Raw genomic sequence first — 19,906 nt, forward strand, 5'->3', positions numbered from 1 at the left:
TCCTCTTGCCTTGGATTTAGGACATCGATCAAAAGATAAACTAAAAATTTGAAGTTCAAATTACAGTTTTGTAACTGAGAATTTATCTTTACTGCATGTAAAGCAAAGTACTATTTATGAATAGGTCTTTAAAAAGAAGTATTGCAACAGTGGGTATCTGTAGACTGGATTATAGACTGTGATTTTTAGATTGATACTCAACTGTATTATAACAGTACACTCACCACTATTACAATATTTTAAAATAGTAAAATAAAAATAAAACCTCTCTAGCAGACAAGTCTAGCAAAATCTCATTACACTGCAGAAGCTATGTTCTTAGAAAAACACATGTGTGAATGCATGATTTGTTTGTGAAAGAATGTTCAGGTAATTAACTCTGAACACGTATTAGTGTCCTTAATATTCATTCTTCCTTTCCTTTGCTTACTTTTTGGGAGTGGATGTCGGGGAGGGTGCTGGGGGTGGGTTGTTTGCTTTTTGTTTCTGTGTGCCTTTTATTTTATTTTTCTACATTTTGCAAAAAATACTTTGAGGTCTGGCTGTACGGTTTTTTAACCTGTGCTGTAATGAAATACTATGTGTTTTTCTACTGTATTACGCACAGAAGACAAACTTAGCTTTCTTTTCTAGGGCCAAGCATCATTAGTAGATAAATGGTGCTTTTCTGTTTTTATAATTGCTACCTCTTTACGTGATTCTTCTGTTCTCAGTGAGGTGGCTATTTTATTTTATTTTTTTTATTCCTTTAAAGTTAGAAATACATAGGCATATAGCTTGAAATGCTCACTTTCTTCGTTAACACCAGAGAAATGGGAATTACGTAGTGATTCAGCTGAAATCCTTTCTCTCACTTGGGTAGGGAACAGGACTTGTTCTGGGCTTGGCAGCAGTTACTGTTTCTATGTAAAAGTTCCCGTGCTTTAGACAAGTAGTGTTAGCTTCTGGGATGGGGTCTTCCAGGTGCTAACATGGACTAAGCAGGGGAGCGCAGCATATATTCCACATCACTCCCTCTCCATGTCTGTGTATTAAAACAAGGAATTCTGCTGCTCTGTTTGACCTATTGGCTGTCTTCACATAAGGTAAACCGTAATGGATGAGGATCCTAACATTGCATTCAAATTTGAAGCCCTTCCGTCATTGCTTGTTTCTGTTTTTTAATCCATGTTTGCATATGTTCTCACTGCCTGAACAGCTATTGTTATTTCAGTGTTGTTTTTACAGTGCAGTTCTGTTTATTTAAGTAATAGTTTTGTTGTTTGGTTTTTTTCTTTTCTTTTTTAAATTCCAGACCTTGCGCTTCTATAACAGTAGAGATTGTAAATTTCTTTTAAACTTCTGTTAGTGAAGCCAAATAACAGTTTTAAGTCGAAGGTACTGTCAGAAGAAGCTGATTTCTGTAGAGTTGTGAGATGCGCCTGTGAAGCCTGTGTCATTGCACAATTAATCTGCCAAAGTTAGGGAGTATCTACTGCCATTTTCTTATCTGTAATGTGAATGGTAAGCTAAACATGGTAATTTTGAGTAATGATGGGCCACAGTATTTTTGAAAAAAATGTGTACATTTCTTGCTTTCCTCAAAATGCGTTGCAACTTTGTCCTAAAAGGAGGATGTTGGAAGAAATGCTCCATTAAGTCTGAACTCTGTAGGGGAGAATCTTGTATTTTTCACAACCAGTGACCTTCCTGTAAGGAAGCGTGACCGTGTGAATGGTTGTATCATCTTTCATTTTTACCTCTAGATAAGTTTGGTTTTTTTTTCTATAGGTCATGTTTCGTTATGTTGTTTAGAGAAGATGAATAGGAGATTCAGAAGCTTTTCCTAACTGCTAGAAGTATGCGTTTGACCCTTTCCTAGGTCAAAAACATTATAACAAGCCACCTCTATTACTTGAGGTAAACTATTTGAGCCCAGCTTTAGGCGGTAAGGTTATTGGACCCCTTTATCTTGCTTTAAAATCAACCAGAGATTCCCCCATTTCATCCCCAAATACCTGCCCAGATAAACCTAAAGTGTAAAGAGACTTCATTAATGATTCACTGATAATTTTGTGCAGAGACTTACTGTATCAGATTGAGATGTTATAATGAAATAATTGCATAGATTTGTGTGAAAATTTAAGATTATTGAGAAAGAATGCCTACTTCAGGTAGCATTCATGATACTTTTTAACTGCGTAGGCTGCACAGGCACAGTATTGGTGCTATGTTTTGTCATAAATGGGGGTTTGGAATGAGAAAAAGATGTTTTAGAGGACATCTTCCACCTTAATTTATTTTTTCTTTTCTGGTAGGGTACCACAGCAGTTTTGGAATATTTTCAGATCTCAGATGTTTTGAATGGATGCCACTTAGGCGTGAACTGTCAGTCTCTGCTCTGAAACTATTACTATTTTTTTATGCTGCAATTTTTATTTTTTACTAGTGTGCCTAATTTCACACTTCCCTATCTGCCTTCATGTCACTGATGAAAGTAGTTCAAGCTGAATGTTTGCTTGTAGTATAAAAATAAAACACAACATATGGAAACCATGAAACCTTGCAGAAGAGACAGTGGCTGTACCTCACAATGAAAATTATAAGAAGCCTAGATGGTGCTTATGAAGAAAATAAAATTTACATACAGCTTTATTTGATTTGTGAAACACTTCTCTCTGTTTCCTTAGAGAAATTCCCTATTAAAAGCCAGGTTCTTTTTAAGTGGTGTAGTTCACATTGAAGGTTGTCAAAACAGAGCAATGTGTTTGTTCTGCAAATCCTTACTCCTGTATGTAATCAGAAGAAAATAAGTTGTTACAGCTTTAATACATCATATGGTTTTGCATACAGACATAGCACTGTTGTTTGCATTGCAACAAAGCAGAACTGAGTTGATAATTTTTCATATTTTACGTAAGTGGAGTTGTCAGGCTTGTGTTAGCTGTTTATTTTCAGATTTTTCAGATCTATGTGACTTTTTTTGAAGGCGCAAATTTTAGCGAAAATGAAGTAACTTTTCTGAATATTGGGACATTTGAAGGTCACCTTTGGCCTTGGTGGTTTTTTTTTTTGCTTTTAAATGTTTTCTTAGGTATGTGTATTTGTTCCTTTTTGTAGAACATAAATGGTTTTAAGACATACATGTTTGAGGAAATAAGACCCTTCTCTGGCCCTTGAATCTTAACAGATCCCTTGGTATATCGAGATCAGGTTGTATCCATCCTTTCTCCTAGCTCTTATATTCGTGGATCAAATGTTTAAATGTTTTGACAACAAAGAAGTTTTATTCTTGTGAAAATAATATTCCATCTTTTTTATTTGTTGTTCAAAATTGAGCAAATAACAGCTTTTTTGTTTATTTTAAATAAAATTGAAGTTCCTGGCATAATCCGTGTGTCTTCATTTTTCAATATTAGGACTCCTTGATCCTTGAGAAGTCTCAAAATTGGAGTTCCCAGAAAATGGATCATATTTTGATTTGTTGCGTTTGTCTTGGAGATAACAGTGAAGATGCTGATGAAATAATCCAGTGTGACAACTGTGGAATAACAGTGCATGAAGGTAATACAACCCTTCATTCTCATTGCGGGAGGAAAGCATATGGATTGCTTTTAATAAAATGTTGACTTGCTTTCTTCAAAAAAAGGAAGCCTTTGAACTCTGGCGGGTAATTTTTTGTAACAGTACATGGATCCTTTTTAGTGGTGAAATACCCATCTTCTACTTCAGCGAAGCAAAGATAAGCAACTATGGGACAGGACATGGATTACAAATACCTGTATAATGAATCACAGTGTGCAAATACTGGAGCTATATATATTATATTTTCAGGGCTTTAGGATATTATGTTCAATGTACTTTTGATTTAAGTATTTCACTACACGAATTTGATTGTGTAACTGTGGTATAAGATCATGAGGATAGGAGGTCTTCTAAAAGGAAAGGGTTTTTTACATACATTTTTGCTGTACCAAAAAGGCAGAGAGCTGGGGAGGAGAAGAGAAAGGATGTGTCCATGGCATTTAGTTATAAGTGAAAACAGCTAGCCTTTAACTTTCTCATGATTTTCACTGACAATTTGAAATGGGGAAATCTTAAAGTTGAAACATACTCTAATCGTTTCTCTTTGAAATCTAGTCTATATGTGTGTTACAAATGTAGGTAAAGATGCACTTCTGGAATAATTCTGAGGTAAGTGTCTGGAATTTTAACAGCCTTACATAGAAGGTGAGCCTGCATTGTGTGGTGTTGCTCTTTCTCGTGAGATGGAAGGTAGGTGTCGTGGTCAAACTACTCAGACCATCTGTCAGAACTCTGGTAGTGCCGCAGTCGGGCCCCACGTTGGGCACCAATAAATCTGTCGTGGTTTTGGCCAGATTGGCCGATCAGAACGACAGATGGCCCTCCCCCTCCCCTCTCCTCAGAAAGGAGAGGAAGAGATAAGGAGATTTACAAGTTTAGAAAAAGAACTAACCTACTTTAATGAAAATAATAATAGATAAGAAAATAGTAAATAATAATAGAATAATAAAAATTAAAGAAAAAAAGTATACAATATATACAAAACCATATCCAGCTCCCAGGATGATGATTGTGTCACCAGCAGACACAGGGAAAGTCCCACACTGGAGTCAGTGACGGACAGGAGCTGAATTCCAGAACTAGAGTCAGAAATGCTCGGATTGGTATCAAAGGCAGACGAACAGACAGGGTCCTCCTCAGGCACCGGCCATTGAAGAAAGAGCGAGCCAGAGCTGCCTTGCCCCTTTGATCCCTCAGCTTTTATACTGAGCATGATGCAGATGGAATGGAACACCCTGTTGGTCAGTTTTGGGTCAGCTGTCCCATCTGCTCCTCCCTGCAGGTGGGACCCCTCTACGCTTCTCCACTTCCGACCCTCTAACGGGGCAAACAGCAAAGTTAGCTGACCTTGGTTGTTATAGCAATAAGTATAAGCAAGAGCCTCTGTGCATACCGTTCCTTGGTATAATCAGGTTTTATCACTCTGAGAATGAACGGTTTCTGAACAATATGCTGTTAATTTCAGACTTTAGTCAGTTAGAAGAGGCCCAGCTAAAAAGTAAAATTACAAATCAGAAAATTGGTTCTGTTTTACCTCAAACCAGGACAGTAGGGTAGATACTAACACAGAGAGGCATACCTATTTTCTTGAAAAACAAAACCTGTTTGTTTTGGGTTTTTTTATTAATAAGGTTTCTTTTCTTTTTATAGCATTTCTGATATCCTGTACCTTATTAGGGCTTCACTTTTTTTTACGGTTTCCCAGGATAAATGAGATAGGCTACTTCAGTCCTTGAAATTAAAGAAGGTAGGCTTTCATTCTTCAAAAGCATAAGAGGCATTTATTTAATATATGTAACTCCCATAATTTTAAAAACTTTTGGAGCTGTTTAGCATGCCTTTTCAGGTAGGAAGTGCTTTTCTTAATCCTCTAGACCCCTTTTGTTTTCTCATACAATGTTGAAAATTATTTCAAAACAGTATTTTTCATGCATTGAGCTGTAGTTCAATTCTTTGCTTAATGACAGTTACTAAACTGAGGATGGAATTTCTGTCCTCAGGTTCAGGTGCCTTGCGTTGAGCGTCAACATCTACTCTTAACTCCTGAACTCCTGTTGCGGTCCTTTGAAGAGCTAATCAGTACTGTCAGTGGAGTTTAGAGAGCAATTTAGTTGACCTAATTTGTGATGAGCTGAATGCCTTTGAGGGCATTAGTCAGGTCTTCATTGACTATAACAAGTGTTAGACTCCTAAATTTAGGTGTCGTGGTATGCTTGCAGAATTCCTTCCTCTGATTCTGTTAAGTTTTTGTAAAGTAGTATGCTGTGAAGTGCCCTGAAAGTTCTTCTGTAAGATTTATTTAATGATTGTACAGTTAGTCATGTTCAAGTGCAGAATGATTGTGATAGAAAAATGATCTTCTGCCTTTTTAGAATAAAAAGATGGCAAATTTTATTTTTATTCCGGAGGAGTTTCCTCATTTTGTTTAGTTTACTAAACCTTTGTCCCTACAAAACTTAAGATTATAGCTGGCTTTCCTCCACAAGAAAATAGTTCCATAGTTCAAAAGTCCCTTGAATTTTAGTAGTTCAAAATCTGTCTAAAAGTAATTGCTGCCATTCTTCTTTTTAAGGTGTTACAGGCAAAGATTCCCTATAGTCCCGTTGCTATAAGGAGTGCAATGTGTGTATGTTTCTTTTGTTGTTATTGCAACAAAGTACAATTGATTAATTCAGAAGATTTAAATTGCTAGTTTATACTGATAAGTTCTGCAGACTGTACAAGCTAATTGACTAAGCATGTTGGTTAATTTTTCACACGTGGTTGAAAGTTTAGCTGTTTTAAGTATTTATTATTAAAATAAATTTTAAAGTGTATGTAAAGCATTTGTGAAGTCTCATAAAAAAAATAAGCAAGCTGAGTAGGTGAAAGTAGTTTTTGACTGTGATAAAAGTGTAAATTTCCCTGGCAACAAGCTGAACCAAATCTATGGTAAATGCAATTTCGAAGTTTACTGGACATTTTATTTATATATTTCATTGCTAGATATGTATATCAATTTGTAAGTGCAGTAATATAGTTTTAAGTAGAAAAGGACATTTATTTTCTGTACTTCGATATTTTTATACTGATAAGTAAAAGCAGGTACAATTTTAAATGAGAGCTTTTTCAGTGCTTTGTTTAAATAATTGCTTGCAGCAAATGAAAAAATTATTAAAAAATTTGGAACCTTTGAAGCTTTAGTTTGATTCAGTGATCTTATATAGGCATATGTTCAGTAACTTGGAGATTTCTGCACAGTGGTCACTGGCTCATTGTATTACTTCTGAATGCATAACTAACAAAGGAAGACACAGACTTTCATAAAGAAGTTGCAGACAAATCCAAAATGCAATGCAACAATTAGTTTTTGTTTCTCTTGGCTTAATCATTCAACTCGTGTGATTTCCAAATATACATTGAGAAGTAGTTCAAGAAATAATTACTGTCTAATCATACAAACATTGCTTGCAACCTTGAGAATTATTTTTGTAATGTTAATAGAGGCAAGGTTTGCTCTTAATGTCATTGACTTTAATTTATACCTCATAACTGTGTGCCCACATCATGGACATATTATAAGAAGTCCTTCGTACTCCTATACACAGCTGCTTTGTAGTTTGAAAAACGTGTTCCAGTAATATATGAGTGTCTTTTGTAAACACATCAGAATCCAAGAATTTGTTCTTATTTTTGCAGGTTTACTTTAGTAGGTAGACTGCTGTGTCTGTGGACACCATGCTGTGTCCTGAAATTTCTTCTAATATTTGAGCTTTTTCAGAAAATGCAATTTCTAGCACAGTATTGAATGAAGAGGCTCCCGTTTATGAATTGGATAGAAATCAATGCAGTGATGTTTACCTGTGTTTGCCTGCAGTTGGGAAGAATAATATGCCCATTTCCTGCAAACTGATTTTGATACTTAGCAGTTGTCTTCGCCCTAGAATCTCAAACTGTAGATGGCTGTTATCCTGAAATACCCAAACAAAGCTTCTGTAATACGTCAGGGGTTTTCTTCATAGTTTTCGTATGCAATTTCAAGTTGAATTATAAATTAGTATGTTTTCTCTACTTTCCTATAGCACTGTAGATATTTACTTGGAAGGAAGTGCACTCCTTTCACACCCTACTGGTGTGCCACCCAGGGACCTACGTAATGATGATACTAGTGATTTGATTATTCTCTCCCTGAAGCCTTTATTTTCTCTCTCCCTGTTGACTATTGTAGAAACTGTTTTACGTCACAGGGAGGGGTCTTACAGCCTTGGCTTGTGCCTTTGTGCTCTGCTGAAGTAGAAGTTTCCATGTACCACCTATGTATTTAATATGAAGTTATTCACTAGCCGTGAAAATGCTGCCCTTGAATCGAGCCTACTTCTGGACCCAAGGGCTCCCTTCCTTTCTTGGGGGGGAGTCTTTCTCTACTTCCAGTTACTGGTCAAAGGGCAGGTCCCATGCGATAGTGTCGGCCCTCCACGTGAAGGCGAGCCTTCCAGTTGTGATGCGTAAGTGGTTGCATGCCAGCATAATTGTTGGCAAGAAGTCGTTACCCTCTTTCAGAGAGTAAGTTAACGCTGCCTTGTGTTTCAAGTTAGGCAGGGTCTAGATCTCCATTCTCCCTTGCTGCAGTAAGTTTTGGCTTTTCTAGCACAAGGTAGCTCATCACTGTGCGTACTGCTCCATTACTCATGCACCTGGGTACATGGTGCTAGCGCCTTTTCCTTTTGAGTACTTGGTGCAGCAGCTGCCTGTTCAGTCATGATTTGTATTCCTTTTGGTTTGCTCGCTTGTGTTAATCAACTATTAGATGAGGTCTATTTCCATGGGAAAAGAGGGGTGATAACTCATCTGGGAGAAACTCTGCCAGCACTCACGTGGAACACAGCAACATGACCAAGTGTTAGAGGGGGATTCTGATTCAGACCAAGAGTCATAGAATCATAGAATGGTTAGAGTTGGAAGAGACCTTAAAGATCACCTAGTTCCAACCCCCATGCCCTGAGCAGGGACACATTCCCCTAGACCAAGTTGCTCAAAGCCCCATCCAACCTGGCCTTGAACACTTCCAGGGATGTGGCATCCGCAAATTCTCTGGGCAGCCTGTTCCAGTGTCTCACCACCCTGACAGTAAAGAATTTCCTCCTAATATCTAATCCAAATCTACACTCTTCCAGTTTAAAACCGTTACACCTCGTCCTGTTGCTACACTCCCTGATAGAGTGCCTCTCCACCTTTTCTGTAGGCCCCTTCTAAGTACTGAAAGACTGCTGAAAGGTCTCTCCAGAGGTTTCTCTTCCCCAGGCTGAACAACCGCAACTCTCTCAGCCTGTCTTCGTAGGAGAGGTGCTCCAGTCCTCTGATCATCTTTGTGGACTCCTCTGGACACACTGCAACAGGTCCATGTTCTTCTTATGTTGGGGGATGCAGAGGTGGGATGCAGTACTCCAGGTGAGGTGTCACAAGAGTGGAGTAGAGGAGGAGAGTCACCTCCCTTGACCTTCTGGCCATACTTCTTTTGATGCAGACCAGGATTCGGTTGGCTTTCTGGGCTGCGAGCGCACATTGCTGGCTCATGTTGAGCTTATCGTCCACCAACACCCTCAAGGCCTTCTCCTCCGGGCTGCTCTCAGTTTTTCCGCCCAGTCTGTATTTGTGTTTGGGATTGCCCCGACGCACTTGGCCTTGTTGAATTTCATGAGGTTCGCACAGGCCCACCTCTCAAGTCTGTCCAGGTCCCTCTGGATGGCACCACTTCCCTCCAGCGTGTTGACTGCTCCAGACAGCTTAGTGTCGTTGTCAAAATTCTGGGGGTTCACCCAGTCCCAACATCCATCTTGCCAACAAAGATGTTATATAGTACCGGTCCCAGTACCAGCCCCTGAGGAATGCCACTTGTCACTGCTGGCCACTTGGACATTGAGCCATTGGCTGCAGCTCTTCAAGTGTGGCCATCTGAGAGTCATAGACTCTTAATAAATACTTTTACTTGCCTTCTGACAAGTTTTGAGATTGCTAGAAATTCAGTTTCCTTTTCAGTGGAACTGTTTGCTGTGTGATGTTCATATTACCTGCACAGCCTGCATCACTTGTCCAAAAGATCTCTTTGCTCTGCAGACACTCATCCAAAAATCTGTAAACTTTGTGGAGCAAATAACTATTTCAAAATGATAGAAATCTTTAATTGCCTCTAAAACTGTGAAAGTAGCATACGCGTAATGCTAATTTAAAACACTCTTATACTTTGCATTCATCTTTTGTGTCTGAACAGCCTGTAATTAATTCATAAGTCCATCAGTTAAAAATTTGTTCTTATTTCACATATCAACCTATTTTTTTTTTGAAAGAAAAAAAAGGTAAAATGTTTTCTAAGGAAAAAAGTCTTTCTTACTGAATTTGTAGTAGTACTGTTGCTTTTCAGAGTGTTTACTTCTGTGTGGAGATAATTCTTATTTCTCTTTATAAAAATCTTCTTTAGGCACTAATCTGTCATTTTGGATAAACGCTTTTGTGGTAAGATCTTGTAATAGCAGGACACCCCCAACTGCAGCGTCAGGTTTTTTTGACATATTGGTTGTAGCATGTCTGAAGAAAATGTCTGGTGCGTATCATAGCATGTGCCTCAACTGTAGGTAGTACACTTGCCAGCTATTGCCCTTGGGTTAGCTGCTGAGAATTAAATGAGAGAAGTTCTGCTTTTTAACAGCTGTTTCTTTTCCATACCCTCTATTTGTTTCTTACTTTACTGTGATGTGTATGGCAGGGAATAAAATTTCTCTTTGTGAAAGCTATAGTGTAGTCGCCATATGCTTTACAGCGTAGTAAAATGTTTTTGCATTTTAATTTTGCCACTTACCCTGGTATAAAAAATCATTTCGCAAAATCATGTACTTTAGTACTTTACTAAATAAAAATACTGTTCTGAATGTATGATGCGTGAATTGATTAATGTTGTTGTTCTAAGCTGTTGGTCCAGTTAAGGATTGGATGTAACACATTTTAAATACCGTGATCTCGCAGCATTTACTTTTGCAAACCTACAGTTTACCTTAAAGTTCATGTTTTCATATCGTTATAGTAAGATCATGTTTCAGGGCATACGTAGATGTAGTTAGCGTATGCAGATTGACTGGCAAAAAATTACCCTCCCAGAGAGATGGAGGAACAGATGCAGCCAAGGCAAGAGTTAGGTCTCTCTTCCCATTTCCCTCAGTGGTATACATTTCCGAACAATTGTTTTCATGTTAGCATTTTAAAGCTTTTGTGATTTCATTTTAATGACAATCACAGCAAATAATAAGCTATTGAAAGAGTATAGTGCCTTTAAAATCAGGGAATAAAAAAATATAAAATGACATACATTTGATAGACAACTTGGCTGTAATTGTAATACATAGATGCAGTCTGCGGAACAGTAAAGGTTGTGTGAGTTTTAACCTCTTGACTTTCATTTCTTTAAATTCATAGGTTAATCATACACTAAACCAGTTTTATCATTTAGTGTAAGAGGTGTTCAAGGAGGTGACAGACATGGAGTTGTGATACAGTAATCTAAGAATTTGCAAACATGGGGTTTTAATTAACTTTAGTTGAAAAGGGGCTCTCGAGTATTCTAAAGATCCAAAATTCTGAATTTTTGTGAACGTTAAGGAAAGGCAGCATACATTTTAAGCAAAGTGTCTAAAAGTTGTTTTGTTTTCTTCACCATATTTTCCAGTCAAAGGGCCAGGTGGTTGTCTTAATGCCAAATATGTCACAGGTTCAGTGATAATAACTGAATGCAGATATATAATTTCCAAGATATGTATGCTTTTCTCTGTTGTCCTTTCAATCCTTAGGTAGTCATACCATTTACACAGCTACGGTGGTTTTAGAACGAACCTAAAGATTATCTCCTGATGTTCCTTGGGAGATTTACTTGTAGTGAGGCCTTACATTGCTTTCTGTTCCATCACCAGCAATTCCCAAAAATTCATGCAAGAAAGTTGGACTGGAGAACTTTTTCTTGTTCACCAGTTTAGCTGTTTAATACTAGAACGTAATGCAATTGCTTGAAAGTAGCTTCATTGGCAAGTATTCAAGATTGTGTTATTAGAACTTAAAAAAATTACTTTCTGGAATACTGCCTAAAGCTGGTACCACATTATAAAGCAAATGGAGTTACCTTATGTATGAGCTGTATGATATTTTATATACCTAATGAAACTCATCTGTGACTGCACTTCTGCGCATTACTTGTCCTTTGATTGTGTAATACTTTTATAATGGAAAGGAACATTCTGGTTGCTTATTTTAATTCTTATTGATGAATCTCATTCTGTAATGGAAGACTGTATTTCTTAAACGGTTCCTACAGTGTTATTGCTTATTTCCTGAGTGTGATTTTAGTCTATTATGCAGAGCTCTGTTTCTGTCACAAGGGGAGTTAGAGCACTGTTGCTATTTTATTACAGTCAGTGGGTAATGAACCAAAGTAACAAATCATGTTGCTATTTAATTGTAGAATTCAATAATTTGACCGTTCTGCAAGCACAAATGTTGACTTGATCACTGTTTTTGACATATAGCTGAATTTAATCTTTTAGTAAAGTCCCTACTGTGTTTTAAGTGTTGACAATGAAATCATATTTTTCTCTTATTGAATACCAGATAAATGTTCAAAATGTGGCATATGCAGAAATACAGTTTTGTGGTGATAAGCATTAGGATTTTCCTTTTTGTCATTTGCAGTGGTAATACTATTACTCTTATTCTTATTCTTGTGCAAAATTTAAATAACAAGCTTTTAAATCACTTTAAAAATAATGTTTTCCTAAATTTTGGTGATTAAGTGAGCATAGACACCTTAACAATCATAAAGAATACAGTGGATATACCAAAGAATAACGGTGAAACTGAATGATTGAGTTTAGCCATAATTTAAAACCAGGTAAAAATGAGAATGGTGATTGATGCAAGTATATTATTATTCTTTTTTTTAAGCAATCTGGTGTCTCAAAACTGTCAGTCTGTGCTCTGCAAACTATACTCTGGTTTTGAAGTTACAGAAAGTCTTTTAAGATCAATCCTGCAGCCCTTAAAGTATGCAAATAGTGTTTTTTATTTTATCTGTATATTCTTTTATCGTTGATTTGGATGCTGAATGCAAAGTAGAAAAGTGGAGTGCATATTTGTTGACTGGATACAACTGGCATAATCAATATCTTAAAAAAAAACAAACCAAAACAAAAACCCAACAGCAAAAACCCAAACCCCGAAAATAATGTTTATTTTCAGAGTAGGGAGAAGGAGAGGAATATCCAAGAGAAGCCTGCAGGTGCTCATAAAACTGCAATGTGACCCATGGTACACATGGATTCTTCACTTGGTGCTGGTATTAAAGAAACCATGTTATGATTTGGGTTAGACTGTTGATCCAACTGAAAGCAGACTTGGTTGCATGGGAAGATACATAGCTCAACACAAGCACTAGACCTGCCACACTGGAGGAGAGGAGTGGGATATAGTATATAAGATCTTACAGGGTAATAATAAAGGAATGAAGAGCTGTTCTTGAAATACCTCTATAAAATATCAGTGTTTTATTTGTGTTTTTAAGATTTTCATTAGCTTGTTGCATTTAACTTGAAACATATTTCTTTGTTGGAAAAAATGCTTTTGAGTTTTTCCTCAGTCTTTGTTGGTTGCTTTAAGTCTTGTTTTGTTACTTTCCTTCTTAATGGATAGTCTGGAAGAACACCAAGCATTAGTAAAAGAAGGAAGTAAAACAGCCTTTTTCTTCTTGTTCTTCAGTTGTAACCTAAGACAGTCACATAAAGTAGATCACTTCTTAGAATTAGGGTCTCTTTAAAATTTACATTTTGCACTAACAATAATATTTGCAAAAATATTGTCAGCTTTCTTGGGACTTTTGGTGTCTTTCCTCTGAACGTGTATGTTTCCTGCTGAAATCATAACTGGCAACTGTCTGCTTTTCTTACATTGGTCTTCCCTTTTTCGTGTGTGTAGGTTGCTATGGTGTTGATGGAGAGAGTGACTCTATCATGAGCTCAGCTTCAGAAAATTCCACGGAACCTTGGTTTTGTGATGCGTGCAAATGTGGTGTCACACCTAGTTGTGAATTATGTCCTAACCAGGATGGGATCTTCAAGGAGACTGATGCAGGCAGGTAAGACTGAAGAAGTGATGTTTTGAATTTGATGTTGTCTTACATTAAAAGATTGGCTTTTGCCCTAGTCTGTTCCTATAGGAGACAATGTCATAAATTAAAACTTGTTTGTTGATGTCCTCTTTCTCACCTCGCTTTTGAGTTGGGTGCTTTTTGGATAGTCAATCACCTAATTTTTTGTGTGCTCCTAATATTCTTCATGCCCATTATAATATTAGGAAGATGTTGTCTTAAGGTGAATTTGAACATGAACATTTATGGACCTATGAGCAAAAGATATAACTAGGTGAGACAAAAAGATCACCTTTTACTTCAGAGACTGGTAAATCCTGTTCTTCAGTATGAAGTCACCGTGTATTATTATAAGTATATAGATGTCTTACTGTTTATACTAGAAGATTTTTCTGTGTTCCTTTGAACTACTTGTGTGGTGCATCTTTTTTAACAAAAGACATACTAGTGAAGGTGATGGGAGTCTTGAAAAAGAAACGTATTTTTGTTTGCATCAGGAATGTAGTTTACATTTAAACAAAAAGGTTTCCTGTGTGAAGTTTCTTAGTATCCCATAAAGTCTTACTCAGTATTCAGACATCTGCAAGGATAATAGCATGAAAGACTTCTCTCACTTAACCAATGGTTTGAACTATTGACAGTAGGGACTGGGGATCAGAAACCTAAGAAAAATTGTGTAGTTGTTTTGGGTGCACTCAGGCTCGGAGGTTGCAGTGCGAAAAGCAGGGCTTGAGTCCTTAGAGCCTCATTGATGAATAGTAGCATTATGTTCTAGCAAGGACAGGTGGTGGGGTTAGTCACAGTGGCTCTCTGACGGTGACTGAGCTTGTAATGTTTGGTATCTGCCGTCAATCACTGTAGAATTTGAGCATGTGTTCAGCTGCCAGAAAGCTGCATTTTATGCCTTGCTAGTATTGTGCTTCCTTCCTGGTTAATCCTGCAGAATAGCAAAACACCAAAGTGCTCTTCTTTAGTTAATAACGACACAAAAAAGAATGACGAAGTCTGCAGCACAGGGGGAAAACACCTTCCAGACTTCTTGTATTGGATTGTGAGAAGTACATGGCCATTGGGAAAATCAAAGCACATGCTCCATTTGAAGGGAGGAAAAGTAGACTTTATCCTTTCCAGAGTATTCTGCTTCGTGCAAGGTAATGTCACTGCAACCTTGTACAGACTCTGCTCAAGTCTATTGACTTTCAAGTACGGCGGAAGTGGGAAGACAACTCCATGCTGCTTCTTAGGAAGCTAAGAACTGTGTGTCATTGATGTCGGGTAATGGAAAACAGTAACAAAATTATATTGAAGTTGTGCTAAAGGCATTCAGACAGACCTAATATATTATGATTATTTTGAGCAATGAAAATTATATTCTTGATTTTTGAGAGTATGCTTCACTTCTGATGATTTCCAGCCAGAGATGCGCTTTTCAGGATGGAGTTCAGGTATATTTTGAGAGTAAGCGGATTAATTCTCATGTGGTGTTTTCCATTCCTGTCACATTTGGAAAACTAAATAAGATGTAGATACTAATGGTAACTAATTTTCTATAATAAAGGAGAGAGCAGGATTATCAGTGATGTGTGATTTATGGCTAGTGTTACTGGGTTTTGGTGAGTTGGTTTGTGGGTGGTTTTGGTGTTGTGGTGTTTTGTTTGTTTTTTTTTTTTTTAAACTATTATATTTAAGTTTCTTTTTCCATACATTTTACAGTTACATAAATTGCAGATGTGTGGTAATATACAAAGCTTTCAGATGCTGGGCCTCTCATGAGCTTTTCATTGATCATATTAACACAGGAAGGCAATAATTAGTTGGTAAGGCTGTTCAGAGGAAAGAGAAGTTTTCTTAATCCTGTTTCAGCATATCTGTTTGAGGTGTAGGAGTATGAAACTCTGCAGACATGTCTTTATTGATGATGGTGGATGAGTTGGAAAGAATCCAGTTAATAAATATTCAGTATTAGTACAAATACTTTGAGTACTCTAAAATTCAGAAACACCAGCATGTGTTACTGTAAAACCTTTTGTGTTTTTTTAATATGAATTCATAGACATAATGCTATTTACACTTAGCTATTTATTTTCAAACAACATCTTTCGTACTAGCAGATTGCGAAATATAACCATACCCATGCTCTTTCTTCACCCACTGGTTTTCATGGTAGTGGTCTTCATGGTTTTCCCTACTCATTGTGAAAAGTTCCCTAGTTAGACTTGCACAAATGCTAGGAAGTGAGTTAAAATGAAGTAAAAGTTTAATCTTATCATCTGTGTCAGTAAGCTTTTGTATATGTTATGACCTAAGTGTACAGGTGTCTTATAATGTGTGCATAAGCATAACCTTTTTTTTCCCCCCTATTTTTCCCCAGTTGTTTGCTGTATTTTTTTTTTTTATACTTTTCAGTTTTACACAGACTTTACTGTAATGATCTGCTCCTGCCATCACTAAAAGCTCAGCAGAGCTCACAATGATGTTTTGGAAAGCTTTATTTGACATACTGTGTTGTCTGTTGTCAGAAAAGTAAAAACAGTATTAAAATGTCATCTGTCGATTCAAGTTTTGTGTATTAAATTGTACATGCCCTTGCATTTCTCCCTTATTTTGTACTTTTTCCTGATAGCAAAAAACATTTGAGTTTGTGTTGAGAATAAAGAGATAACGAGGGTATTCATAACTCTGAACTTTGACCATTGGATGCAGATGCTAGCAATAACCTTTGGAGGCATCTACCTTTCTCTGCTGAATATACATAGAGCTCAGCTTCTCAATTTGTAGCTGAGCTGCATTTTAAAGATACACGTAAGCATGTAAAAGAAATCTTATTTTCCCTTCATGTCATCTACGTGCATCTTGTAAAGGGGAAACAATGAATGTAGAAGAAAATACTGTGCTATTTTACAAAAAAAAAAAAAAAGTTACACAACTGAGTCAGGATTTGTAGTGAGTAATTTTGACCCCATAGAAGCAGTTGTGCTTCTTTTTAAATACTTCTGGGCTTCAGATCCTCAGTTTCTGCTCTGTCTTAGATTCAGCAGTGTGTGTGTGTCTCCCTTAGAAAGCTGTTACACAATTAAACAAATTGCGCTTCTCAATTCTGTTTTCTATCAAAATAACAATAATGCTGCTATGTGAAAAAAATGTTTTTAAAGACTAAAGTCAGTTGTCTAACAGTTAGGAAATGTGAGAATCAATATCATGTGGCGTATTTTATTTCAGCCTTTTTATTCCTGTGTTCTATTAAGCAGTTTAAGCACTATATATGTAATTTCCCATATAACCATAACAGAAACTACAGTCAACATTTTAAATAGTGCTTAAATTTCTTCTTGTAAAATGGCAGTATGCTTTTGGTTAATGTAAAAGTGTTTTCTCTGTGACACTGGTTCTCTGTGCAGAAGCACATGCGTGCTTTGGTGATTGTGGGTATTCACACATTAATTATTGACATTATTTTTGTATTTTTACATGCTGAATAATGTGATATGGATATTGTGAATAAGTAGAAGTTTATTTTTCCAGATGAACAGAGCTGATGTACTAGAAAAAACAAATACTATCACGTTAATGCCTGTGCTCTCTTTCTTTCTATCATTCATTTATTTACAAATTTGAAATCTCAAGGGTAATGGGGCACTACAGGCTAAGGGTAGGGTCTTGGGGCAGGCAATGTCCATTGTGTGTTCATTGTACGCGGTTCAGTCCTTTTCTTGAAATACTAGCAGAGAGAGAGAGACTACTGAATAACAATCCTTTAACTCACCGTTGCTCTCCATCCCCTTACCACCTTTTTAAAAGAAATCATTCATATGCATCAGTGCTGGAAATTACACAAACCAAACCTATTCAGTTTCTCTTCGTAATCAAGTTGGAGTAATTTCTGTGTTCCTATATGAAAGGTGAATCATTAGAATAATGAGGTGCTTAATTTCTCAGCAGAAGCCTTTTCACATTAACCTCTCAGTTTCACAAGCATAAATGTGAATTTATGAAATTTTATTTCTCAAAATGCTATTATTCAAGAATATGAATTCTGTCCTTGTTTCGGTACGGAGTTTTTCTTCTTCCCTAATCAACATCTGTCATCATTGCTCCAAGCTAAATGGATGGTAAAGTAACAAGGAAGATTATTCTTCTTTGATTACCCAATTTGTCTTAATTACAAGCTTCTAAAACATGTGCAGCTAAACAAATGAGCAGGAAAATATTTAGAACTGGTATTAAAAGCAGCTGAAATTGCTTCGGCTGTGAACTTGACTGACTTGTGTATGTTTTTTAATAAAGATTCAGGTCTGAGTTCGCATATAGGTGGGTAAAGAAATGAGACGCTTGTGTGCCAATCACACTGAAATGACGGTTTAAATCTGTAATACTGTAATACTTGGGTGACATGTACTAAAACATTTTGAGAAGGTCAGTATGAAGCAAGCAGCCAGCTGTTGGGTTTATCACAGATAAACTCCTACAGAGTGCAGCAGCATTTAATACACCAGTGGAGCATGAAAAAACTGTGCAAATTAAATTGAGAAGCAGCTGCTTGTAGAAGATCTGTATCTTTATATTGAACTTTGGCAGGTATGTTTAGGAGGCTGTATTAAAACTTGCTATCAAAAATCTCCAACCAGAACCTTGGATTTTTGTTAAGAATAGTAATTGTGGAGATGTGTAACTTCTGTTTATACAAATATGTTGTATATAACACATCTTAAATCAGTGGAAAGGTATAGAAAAGAAGCCCTACAGAATTCAGATGGTTGTTATTTACAAGCAAGCAGTCTCTCTATCTCAAGGTTACAGGTCTCATTTTGCATGTGGTATTTTGCTTTTTTAAAAAAGAAGTATTTTTATTCCTTCTGAAAACAAGTAGAGTATGCTCATTTCAGTGACATATTTATTTTAGTAAATACATACTGTTTACCAAAATGGACATTTATGCACGCACTTTTTTATTCTTTTTTTGTAGAAGAGTATTTCATAAAGTTACGGTAGTGAGTTAGCCCAAACTATTTCCAGTTCTGGATGCAGCGTGATATCATGGGCAGAGATGATACCAGGTGCTCCATTGCTCCCCCACAGGAATATCTTGTGCCTCTGTTGCTGTTGCGAGGAGGCAGACAGAAGAAGCACTTTTCATACAGGAATGAGAAGAACCTTATTTTTTGCATATAACATTGTATTAAGTTACGGGGTTGTGCTGCCATGCGGCAGTGTTCATACTGTAATAAAACCAGTGATGAGCTTTACTCCCTGTCTGAGCAGATTTTGGCAGAACACTTGAGTATCTCAGCTTGTTCTCTAGCAGCTAGCATGCTGTCATATTTGTACCATGTTCTTTAAAGACAAAGTTGTAACTCATTTTTAAACTTTAAATTTTCTTCGAGTCTTCTAGTAGTTACAGCGCTGTGACCAAACCATTTTCTGGATGCGGAGAACCCAAGTAAAATCTGTAAAGACAAAGCAATGCAGTTGTTGCATGTAAATGTGTATTTAAGATATACGTTATTCTCATGGTTTTAAGTTTTCATGTTTTGAAGGGAGTTTGTCACGTAGCATCTCAAACCTGAGTGATATAACAATAGGGTAAAAACTTGTTTCAAATACACAGGTAAAGAGAGTCTTGTCAGATATGACACTATGGATCAGTCAGTGTTGTGGCTTATGTTAGATTTACTGAGAAATTACTTATAGAGTGCAGTGAGTTAATAGCCTGTAAGTAGTTCCTTACTGTTACTGGGTTTTTTTTCTGTTATCCAGTTATTATCATGGACTATTTTTAGGGAAAATGTTTAATAAACAGTCTGTCTACGGATTTTGTACATTGCAAGATCATTGTTTCCTTTTTTAAAGACTGCATGTATTCTTGAGCTTGCTACTGAAATTTTCATATCTTTTTTTTTTGAATTTCTGTTTGGACATATGAGTCTTAATAATTCTGAACGTGGTGAATTCCAGCATTGTAGGTCTAAGGAACACTGATGAGAAATGTGCTGATTTGGGAAACACAGGAAATCGGGTTTACATGTAACTCCTGATTAGTGTAACTATCAGCTTCAGTATTTCTCTCATCTGTAGACAGCCAGTTAATAACAGGTTAATAAACATGCTGGTCAAGTGCAGCGAAAGCCAGACTATTATTGCTTTGGTCCCAATTGATTATTTTTTTTTAATTGACACACAACACAAAGT

General features: G+C 36.7%; 1 protein-coding gene across 6 annotated transcripts in view; it reads left to right on the forward strand.

The window, feature by feature from the left end:
• The window catches only part of PHF14 (PHD finger protein 14), a 168,092-nt gene that overhangs the window by 13,212 nt on the left and 134,974 nt on the right, over positions 1-19,906 (forward strand). For all 6 annotated transcript variants that reach the window (XM_063324913.1, XM_063324914.1, XM_063324915.1 and 3 more), the window contains exons 4-5: positions 3,399-3,543; positions 13,549-13,708. In XM_063324913.1, coding sequence (XP_063180983.1) covers positions 3,399-3,543; positions 13,549-13,708 — 305 coding nt within the window. The remainder of the gene's footprint in view (positions 1-3,398; positions 3,544-13,548; positions 13,709-19,906) is intronic.

The sequence above is a fragment of the Chroicocephalus ridibundus genome, chromosome 2 (assembly GCF_963924245.1).
Source record: "Chroicocephalus ridibundus chromosome 2, bChrRid1.1, whole genome shotgun sequence".
In the NCBI taxonomy this organism is placed as follows: Eukaryota; Metazoa; Chordata; class Aves; order Charadriiformes; family Laridae; genus Chroicocephalus; species Chroicocephalus ridibundus.